Source organism: Solanum stenotomum, chromosome 3, assembly GCF_019186545.1.
Source record: "Solanum stenotomum isolate F172 chromosome 3, ASM1918654v1, whole genome shotgun sequence".
Taxonomy (NCBI): domain Eukaryota; kingdom Viridiplantae; phylum Streptophyta; class Magnoliopsida; order Solanales; family Solanaceae; genus Solanum; species Solanum stenotomum.
In genome coordinates, this window is record NC_064284.1 from 12,062,025 (window position 1) to 12,075,575 (window position 13,551).

At 32.2% G+C, this 13,551-nt stretch overlaps 3 protein-coding genes across 3 annotated transcripts in view; all 3 read right to left on the minus strand.

Annotated features, from left to right (window-relative positions):
- LOC125858673 (nuclear transcription factor Y subunit C-2-like) overlaps window positions 1–2,467 on the minus strand; it is an 8,065-nt gene extending 5,598 nt beyond the window's left edge. The window contains exons 1-2 of the mRNA XM_049538501.1: window positions 2,348–2,467; window positions 110–155 (exon numbers count right to left, since the gene is read on the minus strand). Of these exons, the coding sequence (XP_049394458.1) occupies window positions 110–155; window positions 2,348–2,467 (166 nt within the window). The remainder of the gene's footprint in view (window positions 1–109; window positions 156–2,347) is intronic.
- Window positions 2,468–2,564: 97 nt separating this feature from the next.
- On the minus strand, window positions 2,565–3,080 carry LOC125857593 (nuclear transcription factor Y subunit C-4-like). Its single transcript, XM_049537207.1, has one exon. It carries the CDS (start codon window positions 3,075–3,077, stop codon window positions 2,565–2,567), a length of 513 nt encoding a protein of 170 aa, XP_049393164.1. The 5' UTR covers window positions 3,078–3,080.
- A 2,838-nt stretch (window positions 3,081–5,918) lies between these two features.
- Window positions 5,919–6,389, minus strand: LOC125858674 (chaperone protein dnaJ 49-like). The gene has a single exon (XM_049538502.1). It carries the CDS (start codon window positions 6,387–6,389, stop codon window positions 5,919–5,921), a length of 471 nt encoding a protein of 156 aa, XP_049394459.1.
- Window positions 6,390–13,551: the final 7,162 nt, after the last annotated feature.

The window sequence follows — 13,551 nt, forward strand, 5'->3', positions numbered from 1 at the left end:
ATTTCCAGAACATCTCCAGCGTTGGGTACCCAGCGGATTGATCTGCATTCACTGTCGATTTCTCAGAGTTGTTTTCCATGGTGATTTTTTCTATGTTTACAAGCTCAGACACACAGAAACGAAGATTGATATATGTATGCAACTGTGTGCTCTCTCTATATATAGAGAAAAATAAATCTATTATAGATTTTCTAAATCTACATTTATCAAGCCTATTAATGAAAATTTGTTACAATTTAATATGTAACAATAAAATTGTAAGAAATCCATCTTATTAACTACTAGTTAGTTCTAGTCAATAAGGTATTAATGAATGAACCTGAACATTAATAAAAATAATTCTTTTTGAGTTATTTTAATTAAAAAAAATTCTACAATTCTCCATATATCACAAAAAGAACAATAATGAATAGAAAGAATTAAAACGTTTGTTATAAATGGGCTTTAAGATATGTGAACAATGCGTCAAATTTGATGTTTTTTAGACTCTAAATCATACTTTGGTAAAACAAGATTAATTTTATAGAACAATTGGTGAAGTTGAGAACTTCTATGAACTTAGATTTTTTTTATAAATTTCAAGTTTTATTATATCACATAACTATACTGGCAAAATCATTGATGTTATCGCAATTTTTGTACTAGCATGTCATGATGCGCGTATCCTAAAATTCATGCGTGTTTTAAAATCTATAGGTCCAATCATCAAATGTATTCTGCAGAGCAATATACGACCTATAAAAGATTTGAATTGGATTAAACGTTAACTTAACGTCACTTATTTGCGGTATAACACTATATTCACACACCATAGGAGGGATAACCGTAGTTTAATAATGTATATTTACAAATGACTTGTTATTGCATATACAAACCTAGTTCATTTAATCTCCAATCACATAGGTTGGATTACGTACTATCATTGTTAATCTTCTCAAATTGATAAGAATCTCACACTCCTCAGCGTTTCTTTTAGTCTTTGAATTGATCTATAGTGCGCCTTTGTGTCAAAGTCTAATGGTTAAACCAATAACCGAACATATAATTAACGATCAACAATCGATAAACCGATAACCGAATCAATAACAATCAATAACTGATAAATCGATAATCAAACCGATAATGTAACATTCAATAATCTCATGCGAATGGATGAAAAAGCTTGCAATACCCATAAGATCTAGGTAGGCGCAGTGAATCGGCAATTGGGCAATACGTTAAAACGATATTTGTATAATGAACCATATGAACTTTAAGGTGTATAAAGTTTCATATTTGATTTTTAAGGAGAACGATAGAGACTCATAGAAAATAATAAAGATTAATGCCATTTAAGGTGGCCAAAGAATAAAGGCATGATAAAAGCCATTTAGGGAGCGTTTTACTTCAATGAGAAACTTTCTAGCGCGAATTCAGATTTAGTTAGACTCCAAATATATAAGCACTAGACAACTACATAAAGCCTATCAATGGAGATTTGTTACAATTTCATATGATGTAACAACAAAATTGTTAGATAATTATCATATTAAATACTCCCTCTGTTCCAATTTATGTGACACATTTCGCTTTTTGAGAGTCAAACAGATTAAGTTTGACCGAGAATTTGCTCATGAAATTTTCAATTTTTTAAAAATAAAACTCATATATTTGTAAACTACATAAAAAGTACTATAAGTCTCAATAATTGATAATTCAAACTATTTAAAAGATATAGGAAAAATTTACGATCAAAGATAGACTTGTTTGAATCTCAAAATTCGAAATATATCACATAAATTGGGACAGAGGGAGTACTAATTATAACAAGATATTAACTAATTAACCTAACATTAATTATTATTTTTTTTGAGATATGCAAATATTTTTTTCCAATAATCATCCACATATTGCATAATAATAATAAGAAGAAGAAGAAGAAGAAGCTTTGGTGGGTTTCAAGTATTATTTGGTGTGTCGTAGACAATGATCTATGTCTTGATAAAGTAAAAATAAACATAAAGAATAATTGGTAAAGTTTAGAACTTTTATGAACCCACAATTCTTCTATAAGCATAGGATCTTATGTCACTCCCCGAGATTAACCGTAGACCCGACCCAGTGCTTAGAGCCACAAGTAATTACCCCAAGCTAACCTCATGGCGTGATATGACACTAAGATTAACATAAATCAATAAAAAGTTGAAACATAAACCCGAAAGCTAAATCTGAAATATATATATATATATAACCCATAACACTAAGATAGACTAATATATGAAAGAAATAACATAAGCAGAATCTATATTGATATGACTGTCTAAAAGCCTTTACTAATATGAGTTGCGAGGACAAATCCCTTGCTAACTCCAACTGTCTGAAACTGAAAAGAAAGATGAGGGTATTTGTCCTCGAAGTGATGAAGAGGACTAGCCAATACTGTTGCTCGATCAGAGATAGCAATAACCACGAGCTGAATACTAAACATCAGAACCTGTATTATCAAACAATATAGACAAAGAGTATGTTATTAGTACTTTATTATAACCCTATATGTGTGAATTAAGGAAACGAGAACGTTACCTTTAATGATCAAGATTATTACCATTCTGTCCATTGCTGCCTCCAGCAACATAAAACGGCACAACACTTGGTGTGGAACCGTCAGTAGCATCATCAAGAAGGAAATCCAAATTGTCAGTCTGCATAATCACATCAGTGACGTCATCCTTCTTCAGAATACGTCGATGGTTTTCTTGAGCGTTAAGCCAGGAACGAAGGGTGAGTTCTTGAATGAACAACTCACATGCCTTAGCCAGCAAAACAGGCGATTCAGCAGCGATCATTCGGACATCCTTGTCCGTCTTCATGATCTTCTTGATGCGGTTAGGTGGAAGTAACAGGTTGCTCTTGAAATCAATAACGTTCTCCATTTCTCTCCGCTGGTATGTCCAGAACATCTCCAGATATTCTTGCTTATTCTTCTCAACGTTAAGCTGCGATAGCGTTGGGTACGCAGCGAATTGAGCTGCATTCACTGCGGATTTCTCAGAGTTGTTTTCCATGGTGATTTTTTCTTTGTTTACAAGCTCAGACATAGAGAGAAATGGAAGATTGATACATATACACTACTAGGCGTTCTCTATATATAGAGAGAAAAATAAATCTAATTATAAATTTTCTAAATCATATTAAATGAATGAACCTAGAAGTTTCTAAATCTACATTCAAGTTAAGACTATTAATGGAAATTTGTTTAATATGTAATAATAAAATTGTAAGAAAATCATCTTATTAAATACTAGTTAAATCTTGTCAATAAGGTATTAAAAACTAGTTAGTTCTAGTCAATTAGGTATTAAAGAATGAACGAAGATATTAATAAAATTGTAAGATAATCTTCTTATTAAATTCTAGTTAATTCTAGTCAATAAGGTATTAAAGAATGAACCTGAACATTAGCTAAAATAATTCTTTTTGAGTTATTTTAATAAAAAAAAATCTACAATCCTCCATATATCACAAAAAGAACAATAATGAATAGAAAAAAATAAAAAGTTTAATATAATTGGGCTTTCACATATCTACCACGCTTCAAATTTGATGCATGGTAGACTATGAACCATACTTTGATGAAACAAGATTAATTTTATAAAACAATTGGTGAAGTTTAGAACTTTATGAACTAAGAATTCTTTTATAAACTCAGAGTTTTATTATATCACATTATACTCACACAATCATTATTGTTGGTGTGATTTTTGTGCTACCAAGGTCATTCGTGTATCCTGATATTCATTAGTGCTTTAAAAAAATGTCATTATTTCATAGGAGCGCTATCACTCCACACTCATATAGGTCAATCATCAAATGTATATAAATGATATGAATTAGATTAAGCGTTTAACTTAACCTCACTTTGCGGTTTAACACTATACTCACATGTCATAGGAGGGACGCTATAGTTTAATAATGAATACATAATGAACTAATGACTTGTTATTACATATATGAACCTAGTTCTTTCGATCTTCAGTCACATATATAGATTGGATGGTTATCATTGTTAATCTTCTCAAATTAAAAAAAAAAAAATCACACTCCTTGATGTTTCTTTAGTCTTTGAATTGATCTAAAAATTTTAATTCAAGTTCAACACTTTAAGCACGCTAATGAATATAGAAAATATTTGTTACTGTAGCATTAATAACGATGACATGTTTCTTGTTTTCTTTATGAGAACAATTAGGTTTACAAGTCAGATTTTGCATTATTTCTACTTTGTTTTATTTTACAAAAGAGAATACAATTAGTTGAATTAATTTGCCTTTTCAATTTACCTCGTTGTGTTCTATATAGACAAGGAGAAAGAAAACTAATTACAAATTTCCTAACCTAATGAAGGTATACATATTGATGCTTGAGGTACAATGCAAGTGTGGTAAGCAAATGAGGGAATGGGCACCATATGCTTATTCTAATTAAATGAGAATCTTACTAATAGTAAGTGAAGAGTGCCTACAAATAAAATATGAGAAAAGTACAACCCATAAATAAATTAGACGGAATATTACAAAACTTCTGATACTTTTTTAATCTTTAGCAAATATAATTTCATTACAAAATATAGCAGATTGAAATAAATTAGAAAGGGAAGCTCTCTAAATTTTAGACTTTATTTATGGGCTAAATTTGGTTCCGACAATTCTTGTGATCTTTCATTAGTATCAATATTTTCATTCAAATATTTGATTGATCAATTCTTCATCAAAGTTTTAATTTTTCATCAAAATTTTTATTCTTCGATGTTCCTCTCTTGCCATATATAGTATATGTTTCTGGTCAATACTAGTTTATAGACTTCAAAAATTGCGCTTCTTTCTTCCCTAGACATGTCTTGAGAAGATGCAACGGAAAAACAAATTATAATCACAATTTTTATCTTGCACTTAACACATAAACATTGAATGTTATCAATATATATCACCATTGTCTAACCAACCCATCCTTAGCGTTGAAGATTTTCATTCTTGGTTTTTGGTGAATTAGGTGTGAAGACTTATATTCAAATTATCATCTACTATCTTTCTTTTCTATTTTTAAAATATCAAATTGAAAATACTACTTATTTAGGCGCCTACCATTTATGAGGTTTTTCGTTTTTCTCCTTTTTCCAGAATGAAGTTCTTAGTTTTTGTTTTCTTCAAAATTTTCAACTAACCAGTAACAATGAAGCTATTGGTGTTATGTTTTAATAATTGATATATGATTATAGCCATGTTTTGTTACTGATGAACATAGAGTTGGGTTATATACCTGAACAGTAATTTTTCTTGTTAAATTTTCTTCGGTCTTTTAAATTTTACCCTGAGAATTTTTTTGAATTCCAGACTATAATTATAATTCCTTGTATAGATAGATATTCGATCATATTGACTTCAACGTAATATTAAATCTATTTCAATTTAGTTAATTTTGACTTTCTTACTAAAAGAACTCGAAAGTGAATAAGGGAAAAAATGTGATGTTGAACATTTTGTTTCTTGGTTTTTCTATAAAGGTGCAAATACTAAATATTCAGAACACCATCTACTAACTTCCTATTCTATTTTTGCTAGACGAGATTTTGTGCTGAGAACTTGAGGAATTCAGTCCTAACAAAACAATTCGGTCAAATTGTAAGGGATCGTTTTATAACTGGTTAGAGTTATGCAGATACTAGCCAGCTAAATCATCTACACAAAAGAAAACAGACTTAGTTTGCTTCATCCTCTAGATGCTTATTAATGGAAATGCATACTTCATAAAAAAAAAAAAAGCATAATTCAAGTTCTTTTTCACAGAATAGCTCTTTCATTGTCTTCTTCATCTACACTAATCTATCATTTGCAATCAAACCGAAGCCCTCAGCAGCAACCGAGCTTGTTTCTCTCTTGGTTTCAATGGGTACTTGTTTCTGCCTTCTTCTTCTTTCTTGAATATGTCGTTATGGGTTTTTTGACAACATCATTCATCGTAGCACGTTTTTTGTCAGACATCATTCTTTTTGATCTATCATACAACGCACTCCATGCTTCAGATACAATCTTAAACGCCCCATCTGCCCCAACAGATTTATTTTTATCAGGGTGAAGAGCTAGAGCAAGCTTTTTGTATTGTTTCCTTACTGTTTCATCATCAGCTGAGGGCTCCAGAGAAAGGACACCGTAAAAATCCACTTCACCACGATTTTTCTTCTCATGAGCAACATACACATTGACCACTTCCAGGAACTGAGAAAGACCATCAAGGCCTGGATACATCTTTTGAGCCTTCAAACCAAATTTTAGAGCTCCAGTAATGTCCTTCTCGGTTAATTTCTGCTCAGCAATTTCTTTGGCCCGGACAGCTTCATCTTTGTTACATTCCATTTTGCCTACCAGGTTGTTGCGTGAACTGTCTTAGATTGTTCTAACCCTAGAAAACAAACATTACAAAAATACAAGTCACAAAAACAACAAACTTGAAAGCCAAAAATAGTACCATAAAAGAAAAAAGGGTACTAATAACACAAAGTAACAACGACTTAACGAAAAACAAGCAGGATTGAGTGTGAAACTATAGGTTTGATTACATTTCCCATGGATGTCATGAATTAATGCACTATACGATTTCCACGAACACCAGAAAAGCAAAAACAAGAACTCATGAAAGATTCTGAACTTACTGAAATTGAACCTAATTAGTAAGAAGATAGGGGTATTGATATAACAGAGAGGAACTTGCAATAACGTCTATCGTCACCCTTCTCCAAAAAATCTCTATATTAATTGCTTTGTAAAAAAAAAAAAAAAAATTCTATGTAAATTATTTTCTCCAAAACTAAAGAAAGATTCGACAGCTCGGAGAGACATCCTAAATCTTCATTCTTAAATCATTCAAAACTGAAAAGTAGTAGATACCATTTTTTGATTATAGAAGTTTCAAAATTTCATATTAGATGCTTCGAAAATGAGACTTTTTCTCATTTGTAAAAACATTCACCACAAAATCTAGAACAGAATCTCATAATCAAAGCTTCAAAACCCAAAAGTATTCGACATGAATTCAGCAAGATAACAAAATCCTCGAATTCCAAAGTCATTTAGCAACACAGATAAAAAGAAAAAAGAAAGGGTTATATACATGATCACATAGATACACATATACACATACATATATATAACATGTATATATAAACTCATGCATAAATTATCTTCTTCACAAGAACAACTGCAGAAAATAGTTACAACAATTTGAATGAAGCCATGCATGAAACAACGCAGAAGCATTTGATTAAATATAGTTTACCTGCAAAAGGAAGGAAAGAGTGACTAGTTGTTGAATTTCCACCCGAAAAAATATCTTTCTTTTGCTTCTAGCTATTCAGAGTGTTGATCAAACCCGAGAGGAATCTGCAGTTTTGGTGCATAAAGTTTCAAAAAGAGAGAAAAAAGGGGAGAAAAGGCTTTTGTTTTCCTAAATGTGAAGTGCTTTTTTCATGTTTGGCCTAGCCCTTTATTTTCACCTTTTATAGTTGGAGGAGGGGTTTAGTAGATGTTAAACCAGTACCATGGTTAATATTTAATAATAATTAATTAAATTTTCCAAAATATTATTTTGGCTATACACATTAATTGTAATTTTCCTTGCTAATTTTTCTTCATTATGTTTTCTTTTGTCTTGTATTCTAAATTACATTTTGAGATTAGTTTGAATTTCTAACTATAATGGTACTTCCTTGACTAGATAAGAATTCACTTCAGCTTAATATCGAAAATATATTTCAGTTTTAGATAACTTTGACTTTCTGACCATAAGAATGCAAGTAAATAAGAAAAAATATTCAGTTTGAAGATTTTGATTCTTTATTTTTTGGTGAAGGTACAAATACTAATATTCAGATCACCATTTACGAACTGTTTCCTTTTTTTGAATATAAATTGAAAGTACCATTTATGAAGTTTTTCTTTTTCCTTCTTTTTCAAGAATGAATTCCTTCGTTTTCATTTACCCTAACATTTTCAATTAACATACTAAACAATGAAGTTGATGCTTAAGAATCTGGCATAAAGTTTTAATGACAAATATGATTTAGCCAAGTTTTGCTACTGCTGAACCGATAGTTGGGCTATAAACATTAACTATAATTTTCCTTGCTAAATTTTCTTCCTTTTACATTCTTCGATCTTTTAAATCCCATCCTGAGAATTTTTTTGAATTTCTGACGATAAAATTATACTTCCTTGAATAGATAGGAATTCATATTTGACTTCATCAGAATATCTAAAAAATATTCAAATTTAGTTAACTTTTACTTTCTTTCTTTATGAAAGTTAACTTTTACTTTCTTATTAAAAGAACAAGTAAATAAGGAAAATAATTTAGTGTCGAAGATTTTGATTCTTGGTTTTTGGGTGAAGGTGCAAATACTAATATTTGTCACCATCTACTAACTTCCTTTTCTATTTTTTTGCTATTTATGAGGTTTTTCGTTTCCTCCTTTTTCCAGAATAAAGTCCTTAGCTTTCATTTATCTTAACTTTTCCAACTAAGGTTATGACAATGAAGTTAGCATTGAGTTGATGATTATGAATCAGGTGTAAAGTTTTAATGATTGATATATGATTTTAACCATGTTTTGTTCCTGCGGAACAAAGAGTTGGCCTATATACATTAACTGTAATTTTCCTTACTAAATTTCTTCCTTATAATTTCTTCGGTCTTTCAAATCACACCCCGAGAAAAGTTTTGAATTTCAGACTATAATTATACTTCCTTGAATAGATAGAAATTCATATGTGATTTCTTAATAATATCTAAAATCTATTTTAGATTTAGTTAACTTTGACTTTCTTACTAAAAGAACCCAACTAAATTCATAGGTTCTTGTTTTTTTGGTGAAGGTGCAAATACTTAGATTGGTTTTTTGGTGAAGGTGCAAAAACAAATATTTAGATGCCATCAACTAACTTCCTTTTCTGTTTTTTGAATATCAAATTGAAAATACTATTTATGAGGTTTTTCGTTTCCCCCCTTTTCAAGAATGAAGTCCTTAGTTTTCATTTACCTTAACTTTTTCAACTAATCTGGTGTAAAGTTTTAATGGCTTACATGACCATCGTCTGGTCATGAGGCCACTTCACTGGATACTGTGGGGAAATTTTACGATAAGGTGTCCCTATAGACAAGTGATAATGACTATGGTTTTCGCAAAATATTTTTTCATCATAAAAAGATATTCTCTGCGTATTCTCGATTAAAATACTTTACTATTCATTATCTTCTATCCCAAATGCTACTATTTTCAACTTCTAAAATACCTTCATAATACACATATGTTCATCATAGTTAAAAGGAAAAGGCTAGAAATTACCTTTTGAAGAAACCCTAGAAATTCTTCCTCTTCAGTGTTCTTGAGCAATTCTTGAAAAATATATGAAACACAAAGTATTTGGATGTTAGTACTTGTACTAAGGGAAGCTAAGTGCTTTTGCTCAAACTCAAAAGCACCATTTCTACTCACCCAAATATCCAAATGAAGTGCTTTTACTGTGTGGAGAGTCAACCAACTTTCGTTCAATACTGTTTCTATTTCCAGCATCGGGCTAACAAGCTGTAACATAACCTGAAAAGAACACAAGGTAAGCTTCTCAGACTCATTAATTAGATGATCACCAAGTGTAAATAAACAATGATCCAATCCTTGTCCCACAGCCAAATATGTGACGTCACTACCTCAAATCGAATTTACGAGACCATATAAGTTAAAGTACTGAAAGAGGTCGGTATTCCACACGAGATCAAGTTGTTACGTATGATCATCAAGAAGATAATCACATGATTGAACCTTCCCACCAGAGCGAACACTTGAAACTCCCGAAACCTGATTCATGCTTGAATCTCCATTTCCAAAAGGGCAAGCTGGACCAGCTGATTGAATGACTGCAAAATGGGTAAACCATACCTTGTAAGACGAGCGAAAAACATGACAGGGCAATCCCAGAAGTAGAAAGAAACAGTGAACTACAGACTTGGTCCAGTTATGGATACTGAAGTTCGCACAACCTAATCAACCAGAAAATCATCAGATGTAAAGAGACTAAAGAGAGAAACCTATCTGACCATAAAGGAAGCGAAGTTACTAGTCTGAGATTCTGAGAGCTCCTTATTATGCCATCTAGGAAATAATTACATAAAGAGACCAGAGAGAGAATCACCTGATTTTGTAGTAAAACCAAAGACAAACTGCAGTAACTAAATTCATTAGACCCACGTGCACTTTATTCATCAAAAACCAAGCCATGATAAACAACAGAAAGACTAAAAGTAGCTACAGCATTATTGCATATGACTTCAACAACTACAGAGTTGTGATCGATAAAAGCTCATATGAATTTGAAGAACTTCTGGAGGAAAGTAAAGCAGCACTGCGATTCAAAGAAGAAAATTTTTATTAACCAATCTGGGTGACTTCAAAAGCCATCAGTCTCGGGGAAGCTCCGATAAATATTGAACCTATGGACTCACTAAAAGGTTCCGTGAGCAACTGCATTCGAAATCCGAGATGCCCACCCATGCATCCATATCCATAACAACTCAGACCACACCTGGGAAGGAACCCCACATAAGAGAGAGCAATAGTAAAATCAATAGAAACATTGGTAGATTACTTTCACCAAAAAAAAAAAAAAAAAAAAAAAAAAAAAAAAAAAAAAGAAGATGAAGCAGCATGTATAAACCTATGAACTTAATGTACCTGACGGACCCCAAAAAGAAACTCAAATGCTATCAAGCCATGCCAAATTTCATATCTTCACCAATCATATCTATTATTGTCAAGCAGAACAGAAATAATCACAAATCTCCTCCATGACTGACCCCAAAATAAAGAACTCCAAATGCGATCAAGCAGTGAGAAATTCCCTACCTTCACCAATCACATCTGTAATTATCAACCAGAACAGAAATAATCACATGACTAAACCTCTCTCCGGAAGTAACACTTATAACTTTTCGACACCTGAACTCATGCTTGAGTACCCAAACAATTCCACTAAACCAATTGATCCAATTGCAAATGGATAACCTATATCCCACAATGTAGAGGAAAAATCACATCACAACCCCCAAGAAGGAAGATCATAACAAACTAGACATCAAAGGAAAACAAAAATGTTAAGCTCCGAACCACTACCAGGGGCAATGAAAAACAACAGGAATTGTCCCTGCAAGTACTCCCTACTACCATCTTCAAATTGACATCCCTAAGTCAGACCAACAGATGAGACTTCCAAAATTATCAGACCAACAGATAAGACTTCTAATTTGTTCCTCTTTTAAATCAGCAAATGTAACTTTTCTGAGAGCTAGTAATTAGAGGTGCATATCCACATCCAATAACATCAATCAACTTTCCATGTGTTCTATTCCTGAATCATAACTTAAATCAATCTAAGAGTGATAGATAAAGGAACGCAGGCAAAAGTAGTAGTACCACAACTTCACAGATTAAAGCAGCTTAGACATTAGCAATCCCCCGCAGTCCCTGACAACTTCGTGCCTGGGATCAAAGAACATAAGCATCTTGACAAAATAACTGCAGTTCATACTTTAGTGTGACCCAAAAAAAAAAAAGTAAACCATCTTCACATATAAGTTCCTGCGACTGCAAGCACAGAAAGAAAGGCTTAGTAATGAGTGCAAAGTTCAGAGGAACCTCATCTCCCCATACGAAATGACCCAACGTGAAGAATAATAGAGAGAGCCAATCACCCTATTCTAGAAGTTGACAATCTGCATGAAGGGAGTACCAAAACGACCTTGAAAGAATGATAATGATAGACTTGTAACTGGAGACAAAATTCAATATATAATTGTATTACCATAATGAACACTGCCTATTCCATTATGTTAAGAAAACCAATCCTTGATAAACAAAAGAAAAAAACAAAGTAGGAATGTTTATCATGTTCATCCAGGCAGCAAAATTCAACACTATTGTGACTACAGATTCCAGAACGATAAATGCGCTAGTTGAAATCAAAGAGTTTCTTGAATCGGATGACCACAGACCGCACTATTAACACAAGAATTAAGGGTGCCCAATTGAGAAAGTTCATATGAAAGAAGTCTGGGTAAAGCTTCAACATGTAGAGGGTATGCAATCTGATGGGAAAACTTGCAAATAAAAGCAAAGCAAAATCTGCACAAAAGAAAGCAGGCTTGCTTTGCTTCATCATCTACACAACAGAAAACAAACTTGGTGTACTTCATCAAACATAAAAATAATACTCGCTTTACCCACCCATCTAATTCCAAGATGGTACCTGCCAGGCTGCAATGCCATAACAACTCGAACCGTACCTAGTATAGAAAATTCAGGGCTAGAACAAGAAAAAATTAGGTCGAACTCAATCATTTGACTGCTTTAATAGAGACTTCACAAGAAAGCTCACCATTGCAGATTACAGCAAGATACTGGATGAATTGAAAATATGCAAGAGGTCCAAATCATCATCTACGGAAATTCCTTGAAATAGAAAGCATAGACATGATCAACCTGGTGCCAAAACAAGAAAAATAGATTCTAAGAACCTGGAGGCATCATTGAATCTCCCAATCCAGACGGATCCACTGATTATTAGTATAGAGAAACAATTGAAAATTTACAAAAATAATATGCTCAAATGAGTCGGACTACAATTTAATTAACTACGATCGATATTCTTTAACATCGTTCATGTATCGTGTGGATTCTTACACTTATTACATATATAAGAAACAATGACCAAAATTTAAAGCTTCTAAGAAATATCTTTGAACATGAAGCCCTTTTGCATCTTCAAACTTCATATTTATGAGCTTTTTCTTGGACCCCTCTCTTTTCTCTTCATCTCTCTTTCCATTTTATATGTTTTTCAGTTTACAATGAAATGAGAGGGGGTCCTCTTGCAAGAAGTATGTTTCAAGACTTGAGATTTTATTTTTCTTTGAATTTTGCAAGCTTGTTACACTGAAGACCCAAAAAGAATGTTCAAAGTCTCAACTTCTAAAAAGAAAAAGAAAACCTTAGGACCATATAATCTATTGTTACACCCAAAAAATAAAGCAGGGACAACAAAACTTTTATAAGCTGATTACGAGAAAATGATAAAAGTTTATCAAAAACCTTCAATATGTGTTTCATCATGTTCTTTTCTATATACTCTGCCTATATGCCTGCCCTTGTGTATCCGTCAACGTCAAGTAGATGAATCCTACGAATTACTCCATATGTTTGTATACATATAATACACACACGCTCATGAGCAATATTTGGATTTCTTTCTGAATTAAATGATACATTAACTGCTTTTAACACAATATTTGTGTTATATGTACTTCATGGCTCAGGGTTCAGGAAAGGAGAATAATTGGGTCAACTAAAGAAGCGAGTTGATGGAGAATAACTCCCAAATTATTACTTCAATTAATGGAGTTGCAATGACACTTTTATTTAATATTCAAGTCTTTCAAGAAACGAATTAAATATTCAAATCTTTTTATAGTAGA

Excerpts from the sequence above, each read along its gene's own strand:
- LOC125858674 (XM_049538502.1), bottom strand. The coding sequence starts at position 6,389 with ATGGAATGTAACAAAGATGAAGCTGTCCGGGCCAAAGAAATTGCTGAG.
- LOC125857593 (XM_049537207.1), bottom strand. The coding sequence starts at position 3,077 with ATGTCTGAGCTTGTAAACAAAGAAAAAATCACCATGGAAAACAACTCT.